This window comes from Triturus cristatus, chromosome 3_1 (genome assembly GCF_964204655.1).
Source record: "Triturus cristatus chromosome 3_1, aTriCri1.1, whole genome shotgun sequence".
Classification (NCBI taxonomy): domain Eukaryota; kingdom Metazoa; phylum Chordata; class Amphibia; order Caudata; family Salamandridae; genus Triturus; species Triturus cristatus.
In genome coordinates this window covers 1104957503-1104981052 of record NC_140583.1, presented here as the reverse complement: position 1 = coordinate 1104981052, position 23550 = coordinate 1104957503, and the positions used below count along the sequence as shown (strand labels likewise).

The window sequence follows — 23550 nt, the reverse complement described above, 5'->3', positions numbered from 1 at the left end:
TTGCCTGCTAGGTAGGTGGCGAGCGAACTTATCCTGTAGAGGGGCTGGGCCCAGTCCATGTACTGCTCTAAAAGTCATGCACAGGGACTTAAAGAAGACCCTTTCCCTCACAGGAAGCCAGTGTAAGTCCCTCAGTGCTCCGGTGGCCGAGGCACAGCGCCGCCTATCAAGCACTAGTTTGGCTGCGGCTGACTGAATCCTCTGCAGTCCTTGGAGGATATACTGCGGGGCCCCCAAATATAGGGAATTGCAGTAGTCAAGCCTGCTTAATATCGTGCTACGTACCACTGTGGCTCGGGACTCCCTAGGGAGCAGAGGTAGAATACTCCGGAGCAGCCGCAACAGGGCAAAACAGACATTGGCGGTCTTGCTGGCCTGGGATACCATCTGGAGGTCGTCGTCGATAATCACCCCAAGATTGCGAACCTTCCTGACCGGCGTAAGGGGTCCTTCCTCAGGTGTGAGGCAAAATTCGGAGGGGAGGTGTTTAGGGATCCTGAATGGTGAACAGAAGACCACCTCAGTTTTACCGCTATTAAACTGGAGAGAGTTCCTTCTAAGCCAATCCGAAGTCTGGAGCATGCATTGATGGAAGCGGTCCATGGAAAGTGCATCGTCCCCTTCTAGAGAGAAAGCCAGCTGCATGTCGTCAGCGTAGTTCACCAGGCTGACTCCGAAAGATTTAATTAACGGGAACAGGGGCCGCAGGTAGATGTTGAAAAGAATGGGACTTTTTGCGGATCCCTGCGGCACCCCGTACGCAACTGGAGACCTGCAAGAGGAGAAGGGTTCCATGGTTACTACCTGCTGTCTACCTTCTAGGTAGGATTGAAACCATTGCAGTGCTTTAGCCTTTACTCCTATTTGCCTCAACCTCTCTATCAGGACTGGGTGACTCACCGTATCAAAGGCTGCCGACATATCGAGAAGCACTAAGATCATGGCATTCCCGTTGTCGGCTCGCAAACGAAGGTGGTCCAGCATGGTGGTTAAAGCTGTTTCGGTTCGGAACTGATCCCTGTCAAGCAAAAGGTTCTCCTCCAGAAACTGGGACAGAGTCTTGCTTACAGATTTTTCAAGTATTTTCACCGGGTAAGGCAAAAGAGAGATGGGCCTGAAGTTGGCTGGCACCAGAGGGTCCAGATTCGGGTTTTTTATCAGAGGGGTAACTACTGCTAGTTTCCAGCAATCTGGAACAGATCCAGCCATCAGGGACTGGTTACAGATCATCCTTAACCAAGGAAAAGTGTTACGTCCATAAAGCTTCCATATTCTATGGGGGAGAGGGTCTAGGGGGGAGCCAGACGACACACTTTCTGTCAGGTTATTGAAAGCTTCATGGGAAAGTGGCTGAAAGCTGTCCAGAGCAGCGATCAGTTGTGGATCTCCGTCGGTCGGGCTGATTGTTTCCTCAGGACCCTCCTGGGTATTGACCTGCAGATTGTTTACAATGTTAGAAATTTTCTCCTGAAAAAAGGAGGCAATTTCACTGGACAGAGTTTGCGAAGGGGCTACTCTGTTATTCATACAGTCCGGGTTAGAAAGGTCACGGACGATCTTAAATAGAGCTTTGGACCCATTGGGAGCCTGTATAATGGAGTTGGCATAGAAATCTGCCTTGGATCTCAGGATGAGGGTTTTATATTGCAGTTGTGTTTGTCTTACATCTTCTTTATCTTCCTCGGAGTAATTTCTTCTCCATTTCCTTTTCGCTTGTCTGCGAGAGAGTCTAAGTTGGTGCAGCTTCTCATTATACCAAGGCGCTGATCTTTTACTCGCCTTCTTTAATGGCTTTATGGGAATAGTGCGGTCCAATTGCTTAGTTATGTGTTCCGTGAAAGATCTATAGTTATCCTCAATGGACATATTAGGGGAAAAGAGACTGGCATCGAAAGATGTGGTTAGAGGGTCAGCTTTTGCCAGTTTGGCCCATTCTCTGTCCATCCTGTAAAGGCTCTGTTGGTTAGGCGGATTCTTCTGGCAGGTCATCGCCATACTCAGGTGGATAAAAAAGTGATCGGTCCAATTCAAGGGCATTATATTAGATACTTTTGTTGTAGCTGGATTGGCGAAAACCAGGTCCAGAATATGTCCCTTCTGATGGGTGGGGCTGGCCACCAGTTGATGGAGGTTCAGGTTGGAACAGGTGTACAGGAGGTCTCTCAGTTGACTACCGAGGCCTCCGTCCTCACTGAGGTTGAAATCACCTAGGATAGCCATGTTGGTGTGAGTAAGTTTTAAATTGGTGATAGTGTCCGCAATAAGATGGAATTGTGTGGTCGCGCCCGGTGGCCTGTAACAGAGCATCCCCGTAAGTAGGTTCCCGCCAACCTCGTCAATCTGATATGCTCTGAAATCCAGGGTATCCCTGAAAATTAGACCCACTCCTCCCCATCTGCCCTAGCTAAGAGGCTTATGAAGGATTTTGAATCCACTAGGACAAGCCCCACTCAGACTAACAGTGGACTCAGTAGTGGCCCATGTTTCTGTTATGAAAAGAGCATCTAAATCCATGTCTTCCAGGAGGCTGAATACTTCGGAGGAGTGCTTGACAAACGAGCGGCAATTTATTAGCCCGCAAGAAAGGCTCGCGCTTACTGGCTTGTGACCCTTTGATGGCTTTAGCTGTAGTAGTTGTGCTCTGCAGTATGTCACTCGTTCTGGCTGGCAGTTTGACCGAGCAGCGGTGCAGGCGCTGGGGGCGACCGGGGCGCGGACGGGAGCAGACGGGCTTGCCTCTGGCACGCCTCCGGCGCGCCATCGGCGCGCCCGCTGCGCGCTTGCATTGGGCGGCTTAAGTAGGTGATCACCGAATTCCCCAACCGCTAGAGCGCCTTCTAGAAATGGCGGCTGGTAGTGGCACAGAAGCAAGTTTACACACCCAAGATGGCGGTGCTGGGAGGAACAAGAGGTCGTCACGCTAAAGCAGCGTGTGTAGAATATTTTTTATAGTGCGGGTAAGTGGGGCATCAATGTGTATCACAGAATATAAGTACACTTACAGTGTTTATAATCAATCTATCAGACAAGAGTATAACAAATGGAACAGCACCACACGGCGCCCTAAGTTTAAAACAAAATTAAAACTAACTTTATGTCAACTCAAGTGAATATAAACCTATAGTTGTCAGATCTAAAGGAAGAACATTAACTTCATGCATTGATATAGTGAGTAATTGCCCCTGTCCAGTTTAGGAGAAAGGAGCATACCTTAGGTGTGCCGGCAAGTCAGCCATATTTTTTGAGAATACTTGAGGGGCAAGACACAACCTTGCTTCAGGACGTTTTCAAACTGAGCCAGTTAAAACTGTGAACCATATATTGGAACGAAGGGTTGTTAGAATTTCAAAGACTTCGTGTAAAATACCCCAGCTCCTATTAAAATGCAAGTGTAGATAAAAACCCAACAAAGGCAGCACTTAATATTTGCCCCTATGGAGTTCTTAGTTTTTCATTAACATCTTTAGTGTCAATCGATTATCGACAATAGAACAATGTGTTTTAATCCCGGATTACTAGAATCGAAGTACTTCTTTATCGTTAGCACATGCTTGCCAAGGCTTCATAATAAAGTTTGGAAAGATCTTGCCTGTGGCGCTTCTGAGAAACTTCTTGTATCCTAGAAGCATTAAACATTCGTTCTAGGAAGAAGGAATCTTATGAACGATCACAAATACTTTGAATTATATTGTAAGCACTTTAGGCCAACTTTTTAGGCATTTTGATACACAATTACAGCTACACTATCACATTCCTCTGCATGAGAGTGCTTTAAAGGAATTATTTTCCGCAGTAATCAAGATGTCTCGCATGAGCCTTATTTTACCTTCAATACTCGTCGTTGCTGTTAATAAACCATCATCATATATTCTATATAAATAAGAAAAGTATGCTACGTCACAAGACTCACTGATTGATATATCCTTCTTCCCATGTTCTTTACGTGAAGCATGACCAGTATAACCCCAACAATCTTGCATATTTTCTTTCATTGGGGTATTGCTGAGGGTATATGTAGTATCCTGTATATGTATTTATCATTCTCTCCTGTTTTTTTCTCCCTACCTGCTCAGCCGGTGAGAATGTACTGTGTGGAATGTTGGTGTGGTGATGATGAATGGAATGTTTGGGTGCCTGAGAGTTGAAGTGTGACAGTTGGAGTATGTGCTGAGTAGCAGGCAGGCTGCTCCAGGTGGGGCTGCTCTACATGATCTTACCAAGCTACAACTAAGACTAAATAAACATTCCTAAACTACACCTAGGCTACTGGATCTTGTTTATAACAGTATACCATAATTGTGCTGATTGCATTTCTGCAGCTCTCCTTCGTTCTGCATCTAACATTTTACAAGTCCCTGTTCCATTGGGTTGAGAGGTCTCTGTGATGAATAAAGGCTCGGCCGTTCCCATGTCTATTATGGGTATTTCTAGAACTAAATATATTTCAACTGTGAGTTATAGCTGTGAGATTTTGGGGATACAAGTTATGCAATGCAATTTAGGTGGCTGAAAACAAATTCCTGAGAAGGGTCCTGAGACTTTACCAATATGATCCTTTGGAGATTGTTCATGAGAAAATGGATGTAGGTTACATTACAGACTACATGCAAGTCTTCCCCTTGCTACTGTGGCTCACAGTTTGGCTCAAGGGGGAACTTGCTTTTAACAGAAGAATTCTAAGAGATTGCCTGGGCTTGGATCACAGCCTCCATATTCCTTGGTTGAACTATATTAAATGTGCCCTGAGTGACCTTGGTAGAACCGATGTTATTTCTGACACTGAGACTATCACTAAAGCAGATATCCAATGTGTTGAGCAAGCTTTTTATTGTAAAATGCAGGAAAAAAGGGTGGTGTGTGTGATCTCCAAATGTTCTCTATTCTTTGGTTAAATCCCTGACTCTCATTGATTTATATCTGACAATTGACATGCCTGTCCACTGCAGGTGACTTTTGACTTATTTTCTTCTGAACCGGTTTTCACAGCTCCTGGTAGGCTGGCATAAATCCTCTGCGTTTCCACCTTGTACTTGTGATTCAGCTGCTACCTTTGACACCTTGCACGTTGTTTTTATATGTCCCAAATTCTCTAGTCTGCGGTTTAAGTTTATTCGCCCCTGCATATTGCTAATTAAATTTACTCAAGTAAGAACTGCCTGATTGTATCTTCAATTTTTAAACAAACCTACTGTTTGCATTTAAGTATCATGGTTTTTAGTGTGGGTGTTTCATTCTTATACACGGATGTTATGATGATAGACTATCTGTTTTCTTGCTTTTGACAGTCTTTCTGTACCTTTGCTTTAATGTACTTTTATGATTTGTTTAACCCAAATTGAATAAAGTGATTACTGACTGACTAAGTCTGCGTTTTCCATTTGTATTCTGATCTGCGAGGTTGTTTCTGACCGAACAAGTATCTTAACACAGTGGCTTTGCCATGGTGTCAGGCAATTTTTTCATTGGTCAATTAACAAATTAATTGGTCCTAAAAGACACTTTGAAGGTCCATTTTACAGACCTCGTCTTGTATATGGTGCATCTCTCATCTATTTCGGCACGATTCTGAAAGATTAAGTCAATAATTACTGAAATTGGTTTATGAATACTTAACAAAAGTATCCAACACTCTGAGTCTCGTAATCTGAAGGGTCTCATAAGAGCCCAAAAGCAGTCAATAGTTGAGCTATAAACTCTACTATTCTAAGCTGGATTACCAGGTATATCTCCCTTTGATAGCCGTTTAATAGGGCCAGGTTCAATATAACAGCCTATTGTAACAATAATTGACCACTCTTTTCACACCTATTGTTATACAGATCAGCACATATAAGGCTTCAAAATTCCCCCTAATTAGAAAATCATGGGATGACAAACTTAGAACTGCACAAACCATGCACAAAAACAGGCTCAAGATAGTGTACTCCCATGTCAACCTATACCAAAATCTCATACAATTTTATACCAAAGTCGGCTTAGCTACTCCTCACCAGGTTATCTCTACTAGGAAGGACAAAACTTTTTAACACTATAAACTATATAGCGCCATTCACATAATTTTGCAACCCATCAGACTTAATTAAATAAGTGTACTCTTAAGAATCCTCTAATATAATTGTAGCTTAAGCCAATATGTATTTTGTTTTGTGCCTTGTACGCATTAATTTCATAAGGATTAAATAGTTACGTACACCTTAAAGGAGCTAATAATTGATTTGGAAAGGGGAAGCTGTCCCCATTGTGTCAAGCAGCTTTTTGGGAAGTAGGCAGACCACTGCTTGCTCCCTCCAAATGTGATCCAAATGGCAAATAAGTTTTCTTTTTAAAAGTGGCAGTTGTTACTTTAAGGAACCCCATGCTCTGTAAAAAGCTAAGTTTCTGACCTTGGGAGGCAAACACATGTTTCTTGGCATGCCACTGTGCTGTTCCTTCCAGGCCACTATGTCCTGTGCTTGTAGTCAATCACAGTTTGTACATAGGGCTAAAGGTGATTTAAAAACCTAAAGCTAAGTAATATATCCGTCCATGGCAGACACCCTAAGAAATACCATTTTAACAATCGATGGTGATCCAGTGGCGTAACAAAACTTGAGGGGACCCATTTGTAAAGTAAAGGGAGGGCTCCCCCAGACAGGAGCTCTTAGGACAGGGGCTTGCTGCCAGTGCACTGTGCCAGAGAGGGTTCCTGGAGTTCGGAGGCCCCTGCACTGCGGGTGCTGGGGGGGCTAAGGTTATGTCACTGTGGTGAGAGATTTTAAGGCATACACCAGTAAGTCTGGCACCTTTCTTCAATCTACCAATCAACAATCAATGGAGCTACAATGCTGCATAGCACAGGTAAAACCTCTGATTGAAACCACCATTGGAATCCTAAAGTCTAAATCCTAATGCATATACAAATGAAGAGGTTTCTGATTTATTTCTGTTCTGACTATAGCCAGATTACCTAAACTTTACAATCGTGCAGTGCTATTTTGCATTGATATTTTTTACTGAACACACAGAGCAAGATGAACATTTGCACCAACTGATCAGCATCAAATCAACGTTTCTGTGACAGACAGATGCATAAAAAGCATTTTTGCAAATGCACTTACATTTGTCCTTATTATCTTAGTCTTTATTTCACTTTCAAACCATTTTTGTAAGAACCCTGTCAACTTAATTGTTTCATCTTGTCATGTAATATATTGGTCATGTTTTCTACATTTTCTGCTCATATCACATCATGACCATGTGTAGGGCTGGAAGAGCTTAGGGCCTGGTTTATATTTTTCTGTACGGACTAAATCCAAGTAAATTTACTTGGATTTAGTCCGCCCAGAAAAATATGTGATATTCATAATTTTCTCGAGAATGAGTTACATGTGAACACCTGTTTCAGGGATCACTTGATACCCCTGTTCGCATGAACATAAGGGTTGCTCATGTTGTTTTGTATAATACTAGTTTATATTTTGACAGACGGCATGTCATTTTGCAATGGGGATGGAGAAAATCCATCACAGAGGGACAGCCTTTGAAATTTAAACATGACATCTAAGCAGGCAGTCATTAATGATGCATTGGCAGGACCCGCTGTCATAATTTCTCCGAGAGCTCTTACTTCGTCGGAGAGGTTTAACTATGACTGCGATGGAGCAGGCACTGCCGTAGCCAAACCATAGGCCTACTTGCATTTAGATTAGACGGGTAGTTCTTCATATTGGTGGTATGTATAGTCCGTTGTCGCTGCAACAGCATATACATACCGCCAACGTTTAAACCAGTCCCTTAATCTGAAAAGGTGACAGGTAGGCTTTCCCTTAGCATCACCAGGTGAACAATCAATATGTAATATTCTTAAAAATCTCACAATCAAATCCATAGACCGATGAGTTGTAATGAAAACTGTTGATTTGTTCTTTGGTATACTTTCCAGTTTTTTTAATTTAACTTCCCTTCGTTAAACAAATAAGTGGATATGCTGAAGTTCAGGCTTGTGCACAGTTTTGAAGCCAGAGATAAGTGCTATAGAAGGGTTGTTTGTGACCTTTTCTATCACCCACACACTCCCAAAATCCCCAATCCTGACTTGTATTTTAACCGTTTTTTAAACCAAATAGGATCCTCTGACCAAATATAAGTTGTTACTTCACACGTCTTTACATCAAGAGTCATTACATCACAGTCATTACATCTTTGCAAACAAGGTGTACATATTACTTTTCCCATATATATATTACTTTTCCTATATATTTTAATAACACAGTGGCGGTCGCCACTGTATAGTCATAGTTAGAACCTAGTTACCACATGAAATGCATTTTTTTGTTTGCTAATAACTTTTGCGTCGTTTGAGGAATCTTCACAAAACGTATCAAAACAATAGTTGATTCACCTGAGCTCCTTCCTGAAAATATTTAGGGTGATTCATCGAGTGAGGGCCAAGAAAAAGGGGAAGGGACCGTAAAACACAATTTCCGCATGTAATTCACATCGGGATATTTAAACAGCGCTACTGCCAGAATGGCTGAACTTAATTGCACCAAATTCGATAGAAACCTAGGTCTTTACTCAGAAAGCACACTTTTTGTGTTTTGGTATAAATCAGTTCAGTAGTTTTTGAGAGATTATGGTTCGAAATGTATATATTTATCTGGATGGTTGGGTGTGCAGGATTCCCAAAGGCGGTGCACGATGGGGTGGTGGCAAAGTTAGGTTTTGTAGTAACATTTTACTTGACGTTAAAGGAAATCCTGGAAATTCACTTAAAAAAAGAAAGGCTAAAGTGATGTTATAGTTAAGTATGAAATATTATCTTACTTTACCTTAAAAAACCTTCAGAACTTCAATGAAAAAAACAAACGTGGAAGTGGCATTATAGTTAGGTGAAAATTTCAGTTAAAACGAAATATTTTTTAACTAGAAAAAACAACAACAAAAACAGTTAACTAATGTAATCATAACTTGCTCCCTCGCCATGCACTGATAATGACCTCACATATTACAACACTCATGACAGGGCCTCTGGTTTCATTGATTGCATCACTGATGACAACTGACATCACATAATTGATGACATCACTGTGGATAGTGTGGGTGCAAGTTATAGTTATTTGGGTTAACTCATGAATTTCAGTGTTTCTCAGTTTGAAATGTTATGTTTTAACTGAAAACTATGATGTCACTTTAACCTTTGTTTTATCAGAGAATATATATGTATACTTATATATTACAGAGTGGTAGTAGTCACACTGTAGTTATATTCAGAATGACCAGAGATAGGAATTTTTCCGATTTTTGTCCGTTTTTAACTGGGCACTCGTTTGATGAATGCGCATGAAACTTTGCAGACCTGCTGCCCCCATCTCATTTTGGAAGAACAGAAAGTTTAGCAGCGTTTGGTCAAGGGGGTGCAAAGAAAAAACAGGGCGTCCCAAAACAGGTTTGAAATCCAATGCATTTTCCAGAGACTTTTGTATTTTGCATAGTGCAAAAAAGTCAGATGGATTTATATGAATTTCAGCAGTCTTGCATGGTAGGCGGGAAAGATAATTATTTTGGGTACTACAAGCAAATAAATTGAGTAAATCTTAAGTTATAAGGTATTTTTTTATTTAACTTTATCTGTGTCCGAGGTAGTACCACAGTACAACCGTGGTACACAGCGATGACAAGGAATAATCTTATTGGCTAATGAGGACATCTAAAGAAAACTCATAGCAGCCATTTTGTTTTATACAGCTCTTTTACTGTGTTTTTGAATACATATCAAAACTTTGGGGCATATCAACAAGCGGCAGCGACATTTATCGCTGACCGCTTTTAGCGTGACAAATCCTAACGCCGTCTATCGCCGGATTCTATCGCCCGGTCAGCGCACAATTAACAAGGCGCATCGCCGAGGCAATAGAAATCCTGCCAATAGCGGCGATAAGAGACAATATCACTGGAATTCCAGTGATAGGGAACAGCGTTAGGGAAAAATATTGTAAATAGGGAGATGTGGACTCAGGATAATAATCCACCTCCCATGATAGATATGGCATAGTAGGAAAAAAAGCAGGTGTAAGAAACCGGCGAAAAACCTGGTTAGCGCTAATTTTTAAGTCACTAGTCAGGTTAGCGATACCCTTGTAAATACGGAGAAGCTGTGTTAGCGATGATTTTTGCAGTATTTTGGACGGGCACACCTACCTCGCATCTCATTAGCGATGGGAGGCGAAGCGCAAAGGAAATGGGCGAAGAAGCATGGATTCACGCGTTAGCGTGTCCTTGCAAATAGGGCGTTAAAATTATCGCTGCTTTTCATCCGAAAACGGACGCTAAAGCGGCAATAATTTTAACTCCGGGCCTTGTTGATGTACCCCTATGTGTTAATAAATGTTTTAGCATTGTTATAGTAATTGTACAGAGGTTGCTATAGTTGTCATAAATGCAGTTAAAAGTTTGAAAATGTATTAATGTGTTATTGTGGTATGGTTGTGTTGTACTCTAGAGAGTACTACGGTACCGTAAAAGTGTTTTTAAAAAACAAACCCATACTTATTGATATATATTGATGCTCATACTAGGTTGGCTCTTAAAAGAGTCTTTTATTATAACTGATTATTTTCAAATTAGATATGTAGTAGTAGGGGTTGGCGCATGTTATTAATGAAGAGGTAATCGCCAGTTGTAGTCAAATTGACACCTTAGCACAATAAAGGGAACGACTTGAAAATATGATGTTGATGTGAGACATGGAGGACATGTTGTTTTTTAGGAATGCAGACACCATTTTGTTGATATGTCTGCGTGTTTTTTCTTACTTTGCAGCATTTATCACTCAGTTTTTCCATTGTATCCTCTGGCAAATTTTCAAATACACAAAAATGGGTGTGAGGAAAAGAATTAGTTAAAGGTGTAAAAGTTGCTTTCGTCTCAATTTCGATTTTGACACCTGTGAGGTGACCAATATCATTGCAACCACAATGTATAATCATACATGGGGTTTCTCACAATACTAAGCAATGAAATTTGAGGTAGGATGTTATTCCACCTTAAACCTCTTTTACCCACCCATGTGATTTCTACATTTATACACCTAGATTTTCCTCTATTCCTCTCCTTCTCTCTGGCCCAAAAAATACAACTGTGTCTGATTATCCCCACACTAACCATTTTTTTTCCACAACCAAATACCTCCAAGTAGCAGTTAGACCATGCAGTAAAGTGAAAGCGGTATGTATTAGCCTACAACAGTGTCCAGTTATCTTGTTTGTAACATATTATACGTATGAAAGATGCATTCTGATTGGTTCAATATAATATTGGGCTGCAGGCATAGCCCATAGCCCAAACAGTACAACTGAAGCCTATTCGTTCTTAAAAAAACTAGACTGTTAACTTTTACCATGCTACAGAGTGCATACAGCTATTTCATTACAATTGAAAGTCAAATGACCATATTCACAAAGAGAGTACAGTATTACAAATGTACTACACTAATTATTTTTAAAGTACTTCGTAGTTGGTTTAAAAGTATCCTACAACTCTAACTAACTTTAGTAATATGAGAAAAGTATGCACTTATATTGTTTTTTATAAATAATATTTGGATGTAACACTTATACCTATCCATTATATTTACCAGTAGGCTATCAACATAGCCCAATAGTACTAGGGTGCTGTTTAGCTGTATTACAGCTAAATTTGAACAGAAGCTTTAAGATACACTTATTTGTTTTTAAGTGTTCCACTGCTAGGTGATTAAGAGCACTGTTTATTTGCATCTAAGGTAAATTAGAAGAAACCAAAATTATATTTATGAATAAACCAGCGTTACATGCACATGAAATCTTTGCATTATACTTCATTGTACTTAGCACTAATGCTACTCTTTCTTTTGCTCCTTATTGTTTGATACAGGTGCACTCAAAGTTACCACAATAACTTTAAGACATTAGCTGGAAAAATGAAATTGAAAATGTACTCCAAAGGTATGAGAGAAATGGTAGCCCCACCTTCGAAAGGACAAAGTGGACAGTGTGAAAAAAGAATATGGTAAGAGTAATATTAAAAGTTTGTAAAGTAAAAAATGAGTTTGCTCACAGAATATGCTTGTGGATGTAAAAAAATATCTCAAACATACAACTATGAATAAAAAAACACATCCAAAAAGAAACAGGTAAATTCTTCTTTCTTGTATAGCGGTAGGAGGAAGGAGAATATTAGAAATATCTTTAAACAGGTTAAAGACAGAGTACCTGGACATTTGCTACAAAAAAATCCTTCTTTTAAACACCATACTGCTAAAGTATATGTTCATGTAATTGTGGAGAAAGCCTTTTCTTTGAAAAGGAAATTATTTATTTTACCACTGAATCACACGGAAACACTAACACGCTTAATTTTAAGTTTTAAACTATATGTTAGGCAAAAGAAAACTGAATCGCTTCAATTTCTCAAACATATTTCGAAACATACGTCCAGTAGTGAACCATACTTTCACGAAGAAGGTTACCCTACATATACTAATTGGCTTCTAGCTGTAAACAATGAAGGACGTTGCTAAGAAGTTATCCATGGATCTGTTGTTGGCTTACAGAAAAAGGTAACCAATGTTATGGAGCACTCACAATAGGATTTTCAGAAAAAAAAGAAGTAAACATCCTGTTTATGATTACATGTAAATGCTAATCTGCAAATATTAGTAGCATTGCTGTTACTAACATCTGAACAACAGAATTTTTTTTGTTATAATATGCATTTATATTAAAAACTGTATGTCACATGTGTTTAACTGAATTCTTTACAGCACAATGAAAGCAAAACCAGTACTCTATCCAAAGTAAGCATAGGTTATCTTAATTTAATTGAATATATTTTGTTATGGAGATTTACCAATCACTTATCTTCAACTTCACTCTTCAGCTGCATTCACTTACTTGCAGAAGGAAAATCCAGAACAGAAATGTGCCCAACAGAATATGAACAGATATCCCTCAAAACTCCCCCCCAATAAAAATGGGTTCCAAGGAGGACAACGGTGAGCAAGAACAAGCTCATGGTGAATGTTTAGGTCACTCTCCTCTGCCATGATAACTTCCTGGCAGCACAGGCAGTATGCTGCTTACCCGCGCATGGCTCCCTGATATCACGTTTCTGCTGTGTACTGTTCACCGTAACTTAGGAGCTACCTGCTGGAATGGTGGGTGGAGCAGAGGTGGATGGCTGTGATGGTGCCTGCCTCTGAGCACCAAAAGTCGAGGCAACAGGAACAGGTGTTGTGCTGGCTGAAGCACCAGATGTCTCCTGGTCAAGTTGTTGCAAATCCAGTTCATGCATTATTTCTGCATGGGACTAACTGGTGGCATGCATGGAACACAGGTGCTTTCTCATTCCTTTTGTCCTAAGGGAATACTGTTGCCCTGTCCCACAAGAAATAACTTTGTTGCATAGTCAACAAGTTACCTGCTGTGCATTCACTTTCTTCTCCCCAGGTGGGATGGAGAAGAACGAGCAGACAACGGACTCCATTCAGCATCTTGTGATTCTGTAACTTCTCCATAGTGGTCTCCTCCTTTCCCCCCTCGAAATGATGTAGAGCAGGTGCAGCAGGTTGAGGCCTTTGTGCCATCTTCACAGAAATCCACTACAAAAGCAGCACAAGATGCAGCAGGCCTGGTACAGTTCGGAATAGCCTCAAACCATAACAGAACCAACATACAATAGAAACAAGCTTCCTATTGGCTGGAAATATCTTCTTCCAGCCTATCAGAATCAATGTGACTTTCACAGAGTACCTCAGTTTTCCCAGGTGAGTACCATGTTACCGGCTAAATTAAAAATAAAATAGAACATAAACATGAATACTGTACCCATATAGCCTAATCCCTGGTCAGTATACTACCTTTTTTAAAACTTTTAAACTTCCATTGCAATACTTATAACAATTTTTCATTAAAATCATATATTAAAACATCTGGGCAACATAAACTAGCTCAAAGGATGCCAAAGAAAATATTTGAACAAAAATCCTACTTTATTTATACATTTAGGTACCGATTCCGATCCGTTAAAAAAAATTACCGTACGACTCGTATCCGTATTTTTTTTACGTACGAATCGTACAAGTCCCGTACAAACGGCGAAGTACGATTCGTACGTGAAAAATACATACGAATCGCCTCGGGAAAAGTCTACGAGACGTCCCCGGACAGTTTTACTTACAAATCGTAAAACTGAAGTCCGAGCGCGCAAGTACGATCCGTACCGCCCGTCTGAAAACACAAGCGCATGGAAAAGGCCCCGTACAGAGCGAACTTTGTACGACCCCTACCCCGAGTACACTTGTGCCCGGGAAACGAGTTGTACCCCCCCCAGCCTCCCACCCCTCCCGCGTACGTCCGCACCATACCCTCCACCCCCCGTATGTACGGACCGTACCCCCCACCCCCTGTATGTATGGACCGTACCCCCCACCCCCTGTACGTCTGCACCATACCCCCCACACCCCCCGTACATCCACACCGTACCCCAGGCGTACCCCCACCTGCGTATGTCCGCACCGTACCCCAGGCATACCCCCCCACCCGCGTATGTCCGCACCGTACCCCAGGCATACCCCAATCCTCGTGCATGTACGGTCCGTACATACGCGAGGGTTGGGGTACGCCTAGGGTACGGTCCGTAGATACGTGAGGGTTGGGGTACGCCTGGGGTACGGTGCGGACATATGCGGGTGGGGAGTACACCTGGGGTACTGTGCAGACATACGCGGTGGGGGGTACGGTGCGGACATACGTGGGTGGGGGGCCCGCCTGGGGTACGGTGCGGACATACGCGGGTGGGGGGTACGGTCTGTACAAATGGGGGGGTGGGGGTACGGTGCAGATGTACGGGGGGTGGGGGGTACGGTCCATACAAACGGGGGGGTGGGGGGTACGGTCCGTACATATGCAATGTTGGGGTACGTACCGTACATGATGACACGTACGATGTGGGTGATGGCGTGTACGTCGCATAGCGGGCCCCCTTTTCCTCGTGCATCGCAGCGTACTTAGCTTTTCTGGCACTTTTTGGCTCCCGTAAAAATATATCCGTGCGGAGTGCTGTAGGTACAAATCGTACTTGCTGGTCCGTAAAACGCTGCCTGACTCCGTGCGGACGTCGTGTACGCGCTGTCCAGGATCAGAATTGTATGTATTTTTTAGCCGTACGGTGTTTTTTACGATTCGTACGGAAATGGTATTTCTGTACGAATCATACTTGCTGGTTTGTACGGTGGAATTCCCGGGTACGAGTCGTACAGAGAAAACGCTCTGTACGACCATTCGTACCCGGGTTTTACAGGATCAGAATCGGCACCTTAATGTTAAGACATCTTTTACAACACATTTCCTATAAAAACCCAACACATCCACACAAAAAAACAAAGGTTACATGATCGTTATAGTTAGGGATTACTACATTTCTTCAGCAACACAACAACTTTAAACTACAAAACATTAGAAATTAATACTTTTTTATATAATGTCCCCTTTATACATTACAGAAAAATGGAAATGACTATAGCTTCACATCTAGGTGCCGATTCCGATCCGTTAAAAATATTCCCCGTACGAATCGTATCCGGATTTTTTTACGTACGAATCGTACAAGTCCCGTACAAACTGGCAAGTACGATTCGTATGTTAAAAAATCCATACGAATCGCATTGGGAAAATTCCCAGACACGTCCTCGGGTCGGAAAAAGTGTCCGACACGTCCCCGGACAGTTTTACGTACGAATCGGTAAACTGAAGTCCGAGCGCACAAGTACGATCCGTCCCGTCCGAATGCACAACCGTATGGAAAAAAACACCGTACGAAGCGAACTCCCATAGCAACCATGGAGACGTCCAAACATGTGCCCGCATACGCGCCAAACACCCCCCAGCCCACCCCCAACGCGTAGCGCTGGGGGTCCGCACCGTACCTACGGGGGTGGGGGTATGCTCCGTACCTACATGGGGTGGGGGTCCGCACCGTACATACGGGGTGGGGGTACACTCCGTACCTACATGGGGTGGGGGTCCGCACCGTACCTATGGTGGTGGGGGTACGCTCCGTACCTACACGGGGTGGGGGTCCGCACCGTACCTACGGGGGTGGGGGTACCTAGAGAATGCAAAATAGAGGGCTTCTAAGAAAGGAAGGGGCCAGTTATTGTATGAAAAGAGCAATGATCAGGGCCAAAAAGACAAAATGGTGAAGAGGCTGTTTCTGGAGTGTAATGTAGCCCAAGTGTGCATAAAAAAGATTTTGGCCCAAAAATTGTCATGTTTTAAATAAGGATGAGCACTTTAAAGAAGTAGACTCTTTTGGTGCACGAATAATATCTATAAAAAAAAGTTACTGAGTGATGTTCTAATGAGTAATTTCTTTGATCCTAGAGGAAAAAAGAATCATCTATCGAACAACCCTAAGGGCTTTATCAGATGTAATTCCTGCAAAGTTTGGCAAAATGGCCTAAACCAGAATACATATCAGATATTTGAGGTTCACAGTATTACAATTCATGATAGAATCACCTATAATATCGATCATGTGGTGCACGTATTGAAATGTGGGTGCAACAAGCTTTATGTGGGTAGCACCATTAACAAGCTGAAAATTAGAATTCTACAACATATGCAAGCCATTAAGAACAGTGATAAGAGCTACCCCATGGCTTGCCACTTTGAACAATTCCATGAGCGATCTCTGGCAAGCTTGAAGTATTTTGGAATAAAGCACGTTAAGGCCCACCCTCAAGGAGGAGATAGAGAGAAAGAAATAAGGGGCAAGAAGTCACGACTATTTATCACACTGTGCACGAAGACCCCTTTGGGGACACAATTCAAATGCAGACCTATATGCTCACTTATGAGCCTAAGTGAACCCAAGTTAATTTAAAGAACCTGGGTGAAGAATAAATAATTTATTAGCCGTGTATGTTTGAAGAATCTCGCCCTCCCTAACGCTATCCTCATACAATTTTGTGTGTATACTCCTCAATGGAACTTGTGACTGTAAACATTTCAATGTACTCCCATATGAAATTTGATTTCTTCACCTCAGGTTATTGTATGTTATCAGTTTGTCATTGTCCTTAGTCATCATAAATGGATTGGTACCTCCTATTTATATGCGCATGGCGCCGTTTTATCTCATAAGCTTTTTAACATTAGACACATGTTGTAAAATGTTTCAATCTGTGGAATGGCAATCACTGGTCTAGGATAGTATATGCACGTGCCACTTTATGACATTCTAGCCAATAGTGATCAGAGTATCTGTTATATGATGGGGAATGGTCTTACGGACATCTTGACTATCAGCCCATGTCACTTTAAGTACATTACATTATGTACATACAGCAGCATCTCATATTCTAAATGCACATGGCACTTTATGACAATCCAGCCAATAGTGATCAGAGCATTCGTTAAATGATAGGGAATGATCTAATGAATTTCTTGTTTATCAGCACGTCACTTTGAGTACATTACATTATGTACATACACCAGCACCTTATAAGCAAAATACATAATATATGCAATATCGTATTAAACTGTAGTTGCAGCATATATATTAATTCTGAATATGTGCAAAACATACTAATCTGTTTATTGAGGAAATATAAATGACGCGGTTTAGGCCTGCTGAACATCTCGAACATCAGAACATGTCACTTTAAGCACATCACACCACGTATATGCATTAGCACTTTAGAATTATGGGCAATATTGTATTGAACTTGACCTGGAATGTATATATTAATTGTGAATATGTACGATATACATCACTGGTTTAATTGAAGCAATGTATGTGACCCTGATACAGGTCTGCTGAATGTCTTGAAAATGAATGCAGGTCACCTTAAGTATATTATACCATGCATATGCACCAACTCTTTAGAATTATAGATGAGACATACCCAAAGCATTGAATATCACCTTCACTATTGTATTGAATTTGAGTTGAAGTCTTCATATTATTTATGGAAATGTGCAATAGATACTTTTTATTAGACTGAGGGACATATAAGACCTGGTCTGATGAACATCTTGAATATAAATATGGGTCACGTGAAGTATATTATACTATGCATTTGCATCAGCACCTTAAAATTAAAGATGAGATATGCCTAAAGCATTTGAATAGAACATGTGCAATATTGTACTGATTTCGAGTTGAAGTGTTTATATCATCTCTGGGTATGTGCAATATATATTATTTATCATACTGAGGGATTACATGTGACCCGAATCTAGGATATAGGAGTGGAATGCACGTGCCACTATTAGGAACCAAGGTGTAATCTGAATATGAACTATTCTAATACACTTGCACTAAATCTTAGAACCAGGGTAATGGCAGCTAATGCGGATAATTTAATCTGGCACGAGTCACTTTAAATTTGGGGAACAACATTAGTAGGCCTGGAGTAAGGTTCACGTAAGACACCTTTAATCTGAGTTGAAATATATATATAAATTTGGAACTTGTGCAATATGTAAGAAGAACTCTCTGATCCGCGATTTGCAAATGTGTGCCAATCGCATATGGCATAAAATGGATTAAGTGCTTTAAATGTGGGATACAGCTGACCCCATGTTTGACAAATGGGGGTGTTAATGACACAAGTTATGTGTCAAAAATAGTTTTTTTTACCACATACGATATTTACAAATATCCCGTGATCACCAGCGCAGCCCCCGTAACGTCATGACAATTTAGCGAATATCACGTCTTTATGAATATTTGTGAAAAAGAATATATATTCACATATCCACCCTCAATACTTAGACACTCACACACCCACTCACAGACACTTACACACCCAGTTACAGACTCCTTTAGAGACTCATACACCCACTCATACTCCCACAATGACACTAACACACCCACTCACAGACCCACTCAGAGACTCACACATGCACTCACTGACCCACCTGGTGACTTGTGCACCCACTGACAGACCCACTTATGCACTCACTCACAAACCCACTCAGACACTGATGCACCTATTGACTGACCCACTCAGAGACTGATGCACCCACTCACAGACCCACTCAGAGACTCATACACCCACTCACATACCCACTCAGACACTAATGTACCCAGTCACAGACCCAGAGATTAAGACAGCCACTGACACACCCACTCAGTACCTGATGCATCTACTGACAGACCCACTCAACATGCACCCTCTCACACATCCACTCAGACACTAATGCATCTGGTCAAAGACCCACTCAGAGACTGAGACTGAGACACCCACTGACACACCCACTCAGACACTGATGCACCCACTGACAGACCCACTCAGAGACTCAGACAGCCACTCACAGATGCACTCAGACTCTGATGCATGCACTGACAGCCCCATTCAGACACTAAGAAATCCTCCTCACAGACCCACTCAGATACTGACACCGCACTCCCAGATTCATTCCGAAACTGAGAACCCCCTCCAGATGCATGCAGAAACTGATGCACCCTCTCACAGAGCCACTGATAGACTCAGACACCCACTAAGAGACCCACTCAGACAGTGATGCACCCACTCACAGATCCATTCACAGACTCAGACACCCACTCACAGATACTGATGAACCCACTCACAGACTCACTCAGAAACTTAAACTTAGATATCCACTCACAGACCCACTTAGAAACTCGTGTACCCACTGACAGACCCACTTATGCACTCACTCACAAACCCACTAAGACACAGATGCACCCACTAACAAACCCACTTAAAAACTCATGCACCCACTCACACACCCACTCAGAGACTGAGACACCCAATCACAGACCCACTCAGACCCTGATGCACCCGCTAACTATAACTGAATTTATCTGGTTGTGTACAAGTGAAATATCAGCCTAACAATAATGTCGCTGAAACCTGTGTTGTTTCAGTGAATATCTGAGTTTTTTTAAATGCTAATTCCTAACTATAATGTCCCTGGAACATGTGTGTTTTCAGTGAATTTCTAGGGTTTTTAAAATGCTTATACTAACTATAGCCTCCCTGAAACCTATTTTTTTTCAGTGAATTTCTTAGGTTTTTTAAAATGCTAATTTCTAACTATGCCTACATTCGCAGGACATGTAGAGAAAGAGGAAGAAAGGTGCAGAAAGAAGCAAGAAAGGTGCAGAAAGAGGAAGAAAAGTGCAGAAAGAGGATGAAAGGTGCAGAAAGAAGCAAGCAAAATGCAGAAAGAGTCAACAGAAGTCCAGCAAGAGGAAGAAAGGTGCAGAAAGGAGCAAGAGCAGTGCAGAAAGAAGCAACAGAGGTTCGGAAAGAGGCCTACTTTGACTGTACATTTCCACAGTATCCTACAAAGTAGCCTAATCACTAATCCTCCTCCCAAGATGTCTTAAACCTCACTTTTCTCTTGAAGGTTCACTATTCATCGACTGCTCAGAAACATTAGACCTACCAAATGTAAAACAGCAATCCTAACCATATCACTGTTGTAAGTCTGACCAAGTTTGTGAAGGTATGCATTCGTGTGTCTCTGCTTTTACCTAGTGACATGTTACATAAAAATAAACATACAAATACTTCAATACCTGTGTTTCGTACAGCATACTCTGTAAATTTGTGCCCAAAAAGGTGTATGTATTTCTTTCTGCTCATCATACAGGACATATGCGTATTCAACAGTATATTTGAGGGGCTCCATAACCCCTATATACAAAAGGCATGTCTGCCTGTGCAACCAAATGACAGAGCAGAACTGAAATTTGACCACCTATAAGAGAAGCTACCCACTTTTTAAGCTACCATCTTCAGCTGCATAACACATGTGAGAAGACATGTACAAGTAGACATATACCTCAGTCCCGAGAGCACGCAGACCTTTAAACTTTAAAGCTTGCACTTTCCATTTGAATACAGAAAGAGGCGAGAGAAGTACAGAAAAAGCAAGAGAAGTTCAGAAAAAACAGGAGAGGTGCAGAAAGAGTAAGAAATGCGCAGAAAGAGGCAAGAGAAGTGCAGAAAGAGGCAAGAGATGTGCAGAAAGAGGGGTACAGAAAGAGGCAAGAGGGGTACAGAAAGAAGCAAGAGAAGTGCGGAAAGAAGCAAGAGAAGTGCAGAAAGAAAAAAAAAGAGGTACAGAAAGAGGCAAGAGGGTTACAGAAAGAAGAAAGAGAGGTGCAGAAAAATGCAAGTGAAGTGCAGAAAGAAGCAACAGATGTGCAGAAATATGCAAGAGAACTGCAGAAAGAGGCAAGAGAGGTGCAGACAGAGGGAAGAGGGGTGCAGAAAGAGGCAAGAGAGGTACAGAAAGAGGCAAGAAAGGTGCCGAAAGAGGTAAGAGGGGTGCAGAAAGAGGTAAGAAGAGTGCAGAAATAAGCAAGAGAGGTGCAGAAAGAAGCAAGAGAGGTATAAAAAGAGGCAACAAAAGTGCAGAAAGAGGCAAGAGAGGTGCCGAAAGAGCCAAGAGAGGTGCACAGAGAGATAAGAGAGGTGCACAAAGAGGGAAGATGACTGCAGAAAGAGGAAACAGGGGTGCAGAAAGAAACAAGAGAGGTGCAGAAATAAGCAAGAGAAGTATAGAAAGAAGCAACTGGGGTGCTAAAAGAGGCAAGAGAAGTGCAGAAAGAGGCAAGAGAGGTACAGAAAGAGGCAAGAAGGGTACAGAAAGAAGCAAGAAAGGTACAGAAAGAAGCACGAGAAGTACAGAATGAGAGAACAGAGGTACAGAAAGAGGCAAGAAGGGTTCAGAAAGAGGTAAGAGGGGTGCAGAAAGAGGCATGAGAAGTGCTGAAAGAAGCAACTGTGGTGCAGGAAGAGGCAAGAAAAGTGCAGAAAGAAGGAACAGAAATGCTGAAAGAGGCAAAAGAAGTGCAAAAAGAAGCAACAGAAATGCAGAAAGAGGCAAGAGAAGTGCAGAAAGAAGCAACAGATGTGCAAAAAGAAGTCCAAAACAGAAAACTGGGTAACAGACTTGTGCCAAAGCACCTCACACTTTAACTGCGATCCTATTAGTAAAATGGTTTGTGCACACTTCTCGGCACCCGTTACCCTTTAGTGCCACTGTTCAGAGATTCATAAATTATATTCCATATGGAGCGGTGCACAGAACAAAAGGTTTTTCAGTCTCTTTGTATTTTCTTTAATTCTTTATTGTCAAATCCACATAAGATCTTTCTAAAAAGCAGCCAACGTGTTTCGTTCTGTAAGGCAACAAGCCATGAGAACTTCTTCAGGGCTGCAAACAAAATAACATAGAACATATATAAGACACAAGATTCAACAAAAAATAACAAAAACACTTATAACACGTTATTACAACATTAAAACACATTACAAACATATTACTTGACTGACGGACATAATTGAGACTTCTTACAATCTTGAAGTACCCAAAAATCCAAAACATATAAAAACTATACATCAACCACATACTATTAGGGGATCTACATAAGCACTAAGGTCAACCATAAAACTCTAATTTTTTCTGTTTTTTTTGTTTTTGTTTTTCTTTCACATTCAAGTGAAACACATCAGAATTTAATAAAGTCATCAGTTATGCCATAAAGACAAGGGAGACCTGTGACAATTGTTTAGCGTAGCTGTCTTGGATAGCACCAAGAAAAGACATGAATAATAGCTTAGAAACAATAAATGAAAGAAAGATTTATAAGAGAAGGTTTCTACGGGTTGGTTGGAGAAATAGTGAGCTATTCAAACTCCAGATAAAACAAAAAGTAGAGGTAAAAAAAAAAACTACCACACTGATTTAACTAAATTTGAAATGCCCACAGGGAAAGATAAAACAAATAGGTCAACCTCACCTCTTGAGTGAAACTACAAGTACTCGGTAATTGCTGTCTGTAGTTCGTTCCAATAGAAAAATAGATATCTTATTGAGATAATATGCTGAAACAAAATGTAGAGTTTAAATGAGAGTGCTAAGCAGCAAAGGGTAGCGCAAGAAATTAAAAATATGGCCCGACGTCATATGTATCCAAGAAACGCATATCCCTTGGTCTAAGCGGAAGGTACTAGCACAACTAGGTTATAAATTACTGGCTTACACCTCACAAGGGACTACAACTAGAGGTGTAGCTATATTGGCTAAAATACGCAATTTAATAGTAGGGAAAAGTCTTGCGGATAAAAATGGGCGCTGGGTCATTGTTGAGTGTAGTATGGCTAATAAAATGTTTACAATTTGCTCGGTGTATGGATCAAATCATGATGAAGCCCAGATAATAGACTATTTAAACACACGAGCTAGCTTCCTGGGTATCTCCTTTGATTTTATGTGGTGATCTTAATATTCAGTTGGAAAAAATTACGCAGGGCTCTACTGGAAATAAATATTATGGTCGGAAACCTAAGGTTTATAAGGCCCTACGGCAGTTTATATATGAACATGGGTTGGATGATGCCTGGGTTGGATGATGCCTGGCTTCGATTGAAGCAATTAGACCCAGGATATTCGTATTACTCCTGTCCACATCAGAAATTAGCAAGGCTTGATTATTTTCTGGTTACTAAAACACTTTTAGCCGATGCCCAAATACAGACTTTTC

At 41.3% G+C, this 23550-nt stretch overlaps 1 protein-coding gene across 1 annotated transcript in view; it reads left to right on the top strand.

The window, feature by feature from the left end:
- The window catches only part of LOC146861591 (uncharacterized), a 280752-nt gene extending 260297 nt beyond the window's left edge, over window positions 1-20455 (top strand). Inside the window, exons 2-3 of the mRNA XM_085646456.1 lie at window positions 11893-12027; window positions 20105-20455. Coding sequence (XP_085502582.1) covers window positions 11893-12027; window positions 20105-20348 — 379 coding nt within the window. The 3' untranslated portion in view covers window positions 20349-20455. The remainder of the gene's footprint in view (window positions 1-11892; window positions 12028-20104) is intronic.
- The last annotated feature ends 3095 nt before the right edge of the window (window positions 20456-23550 follow it).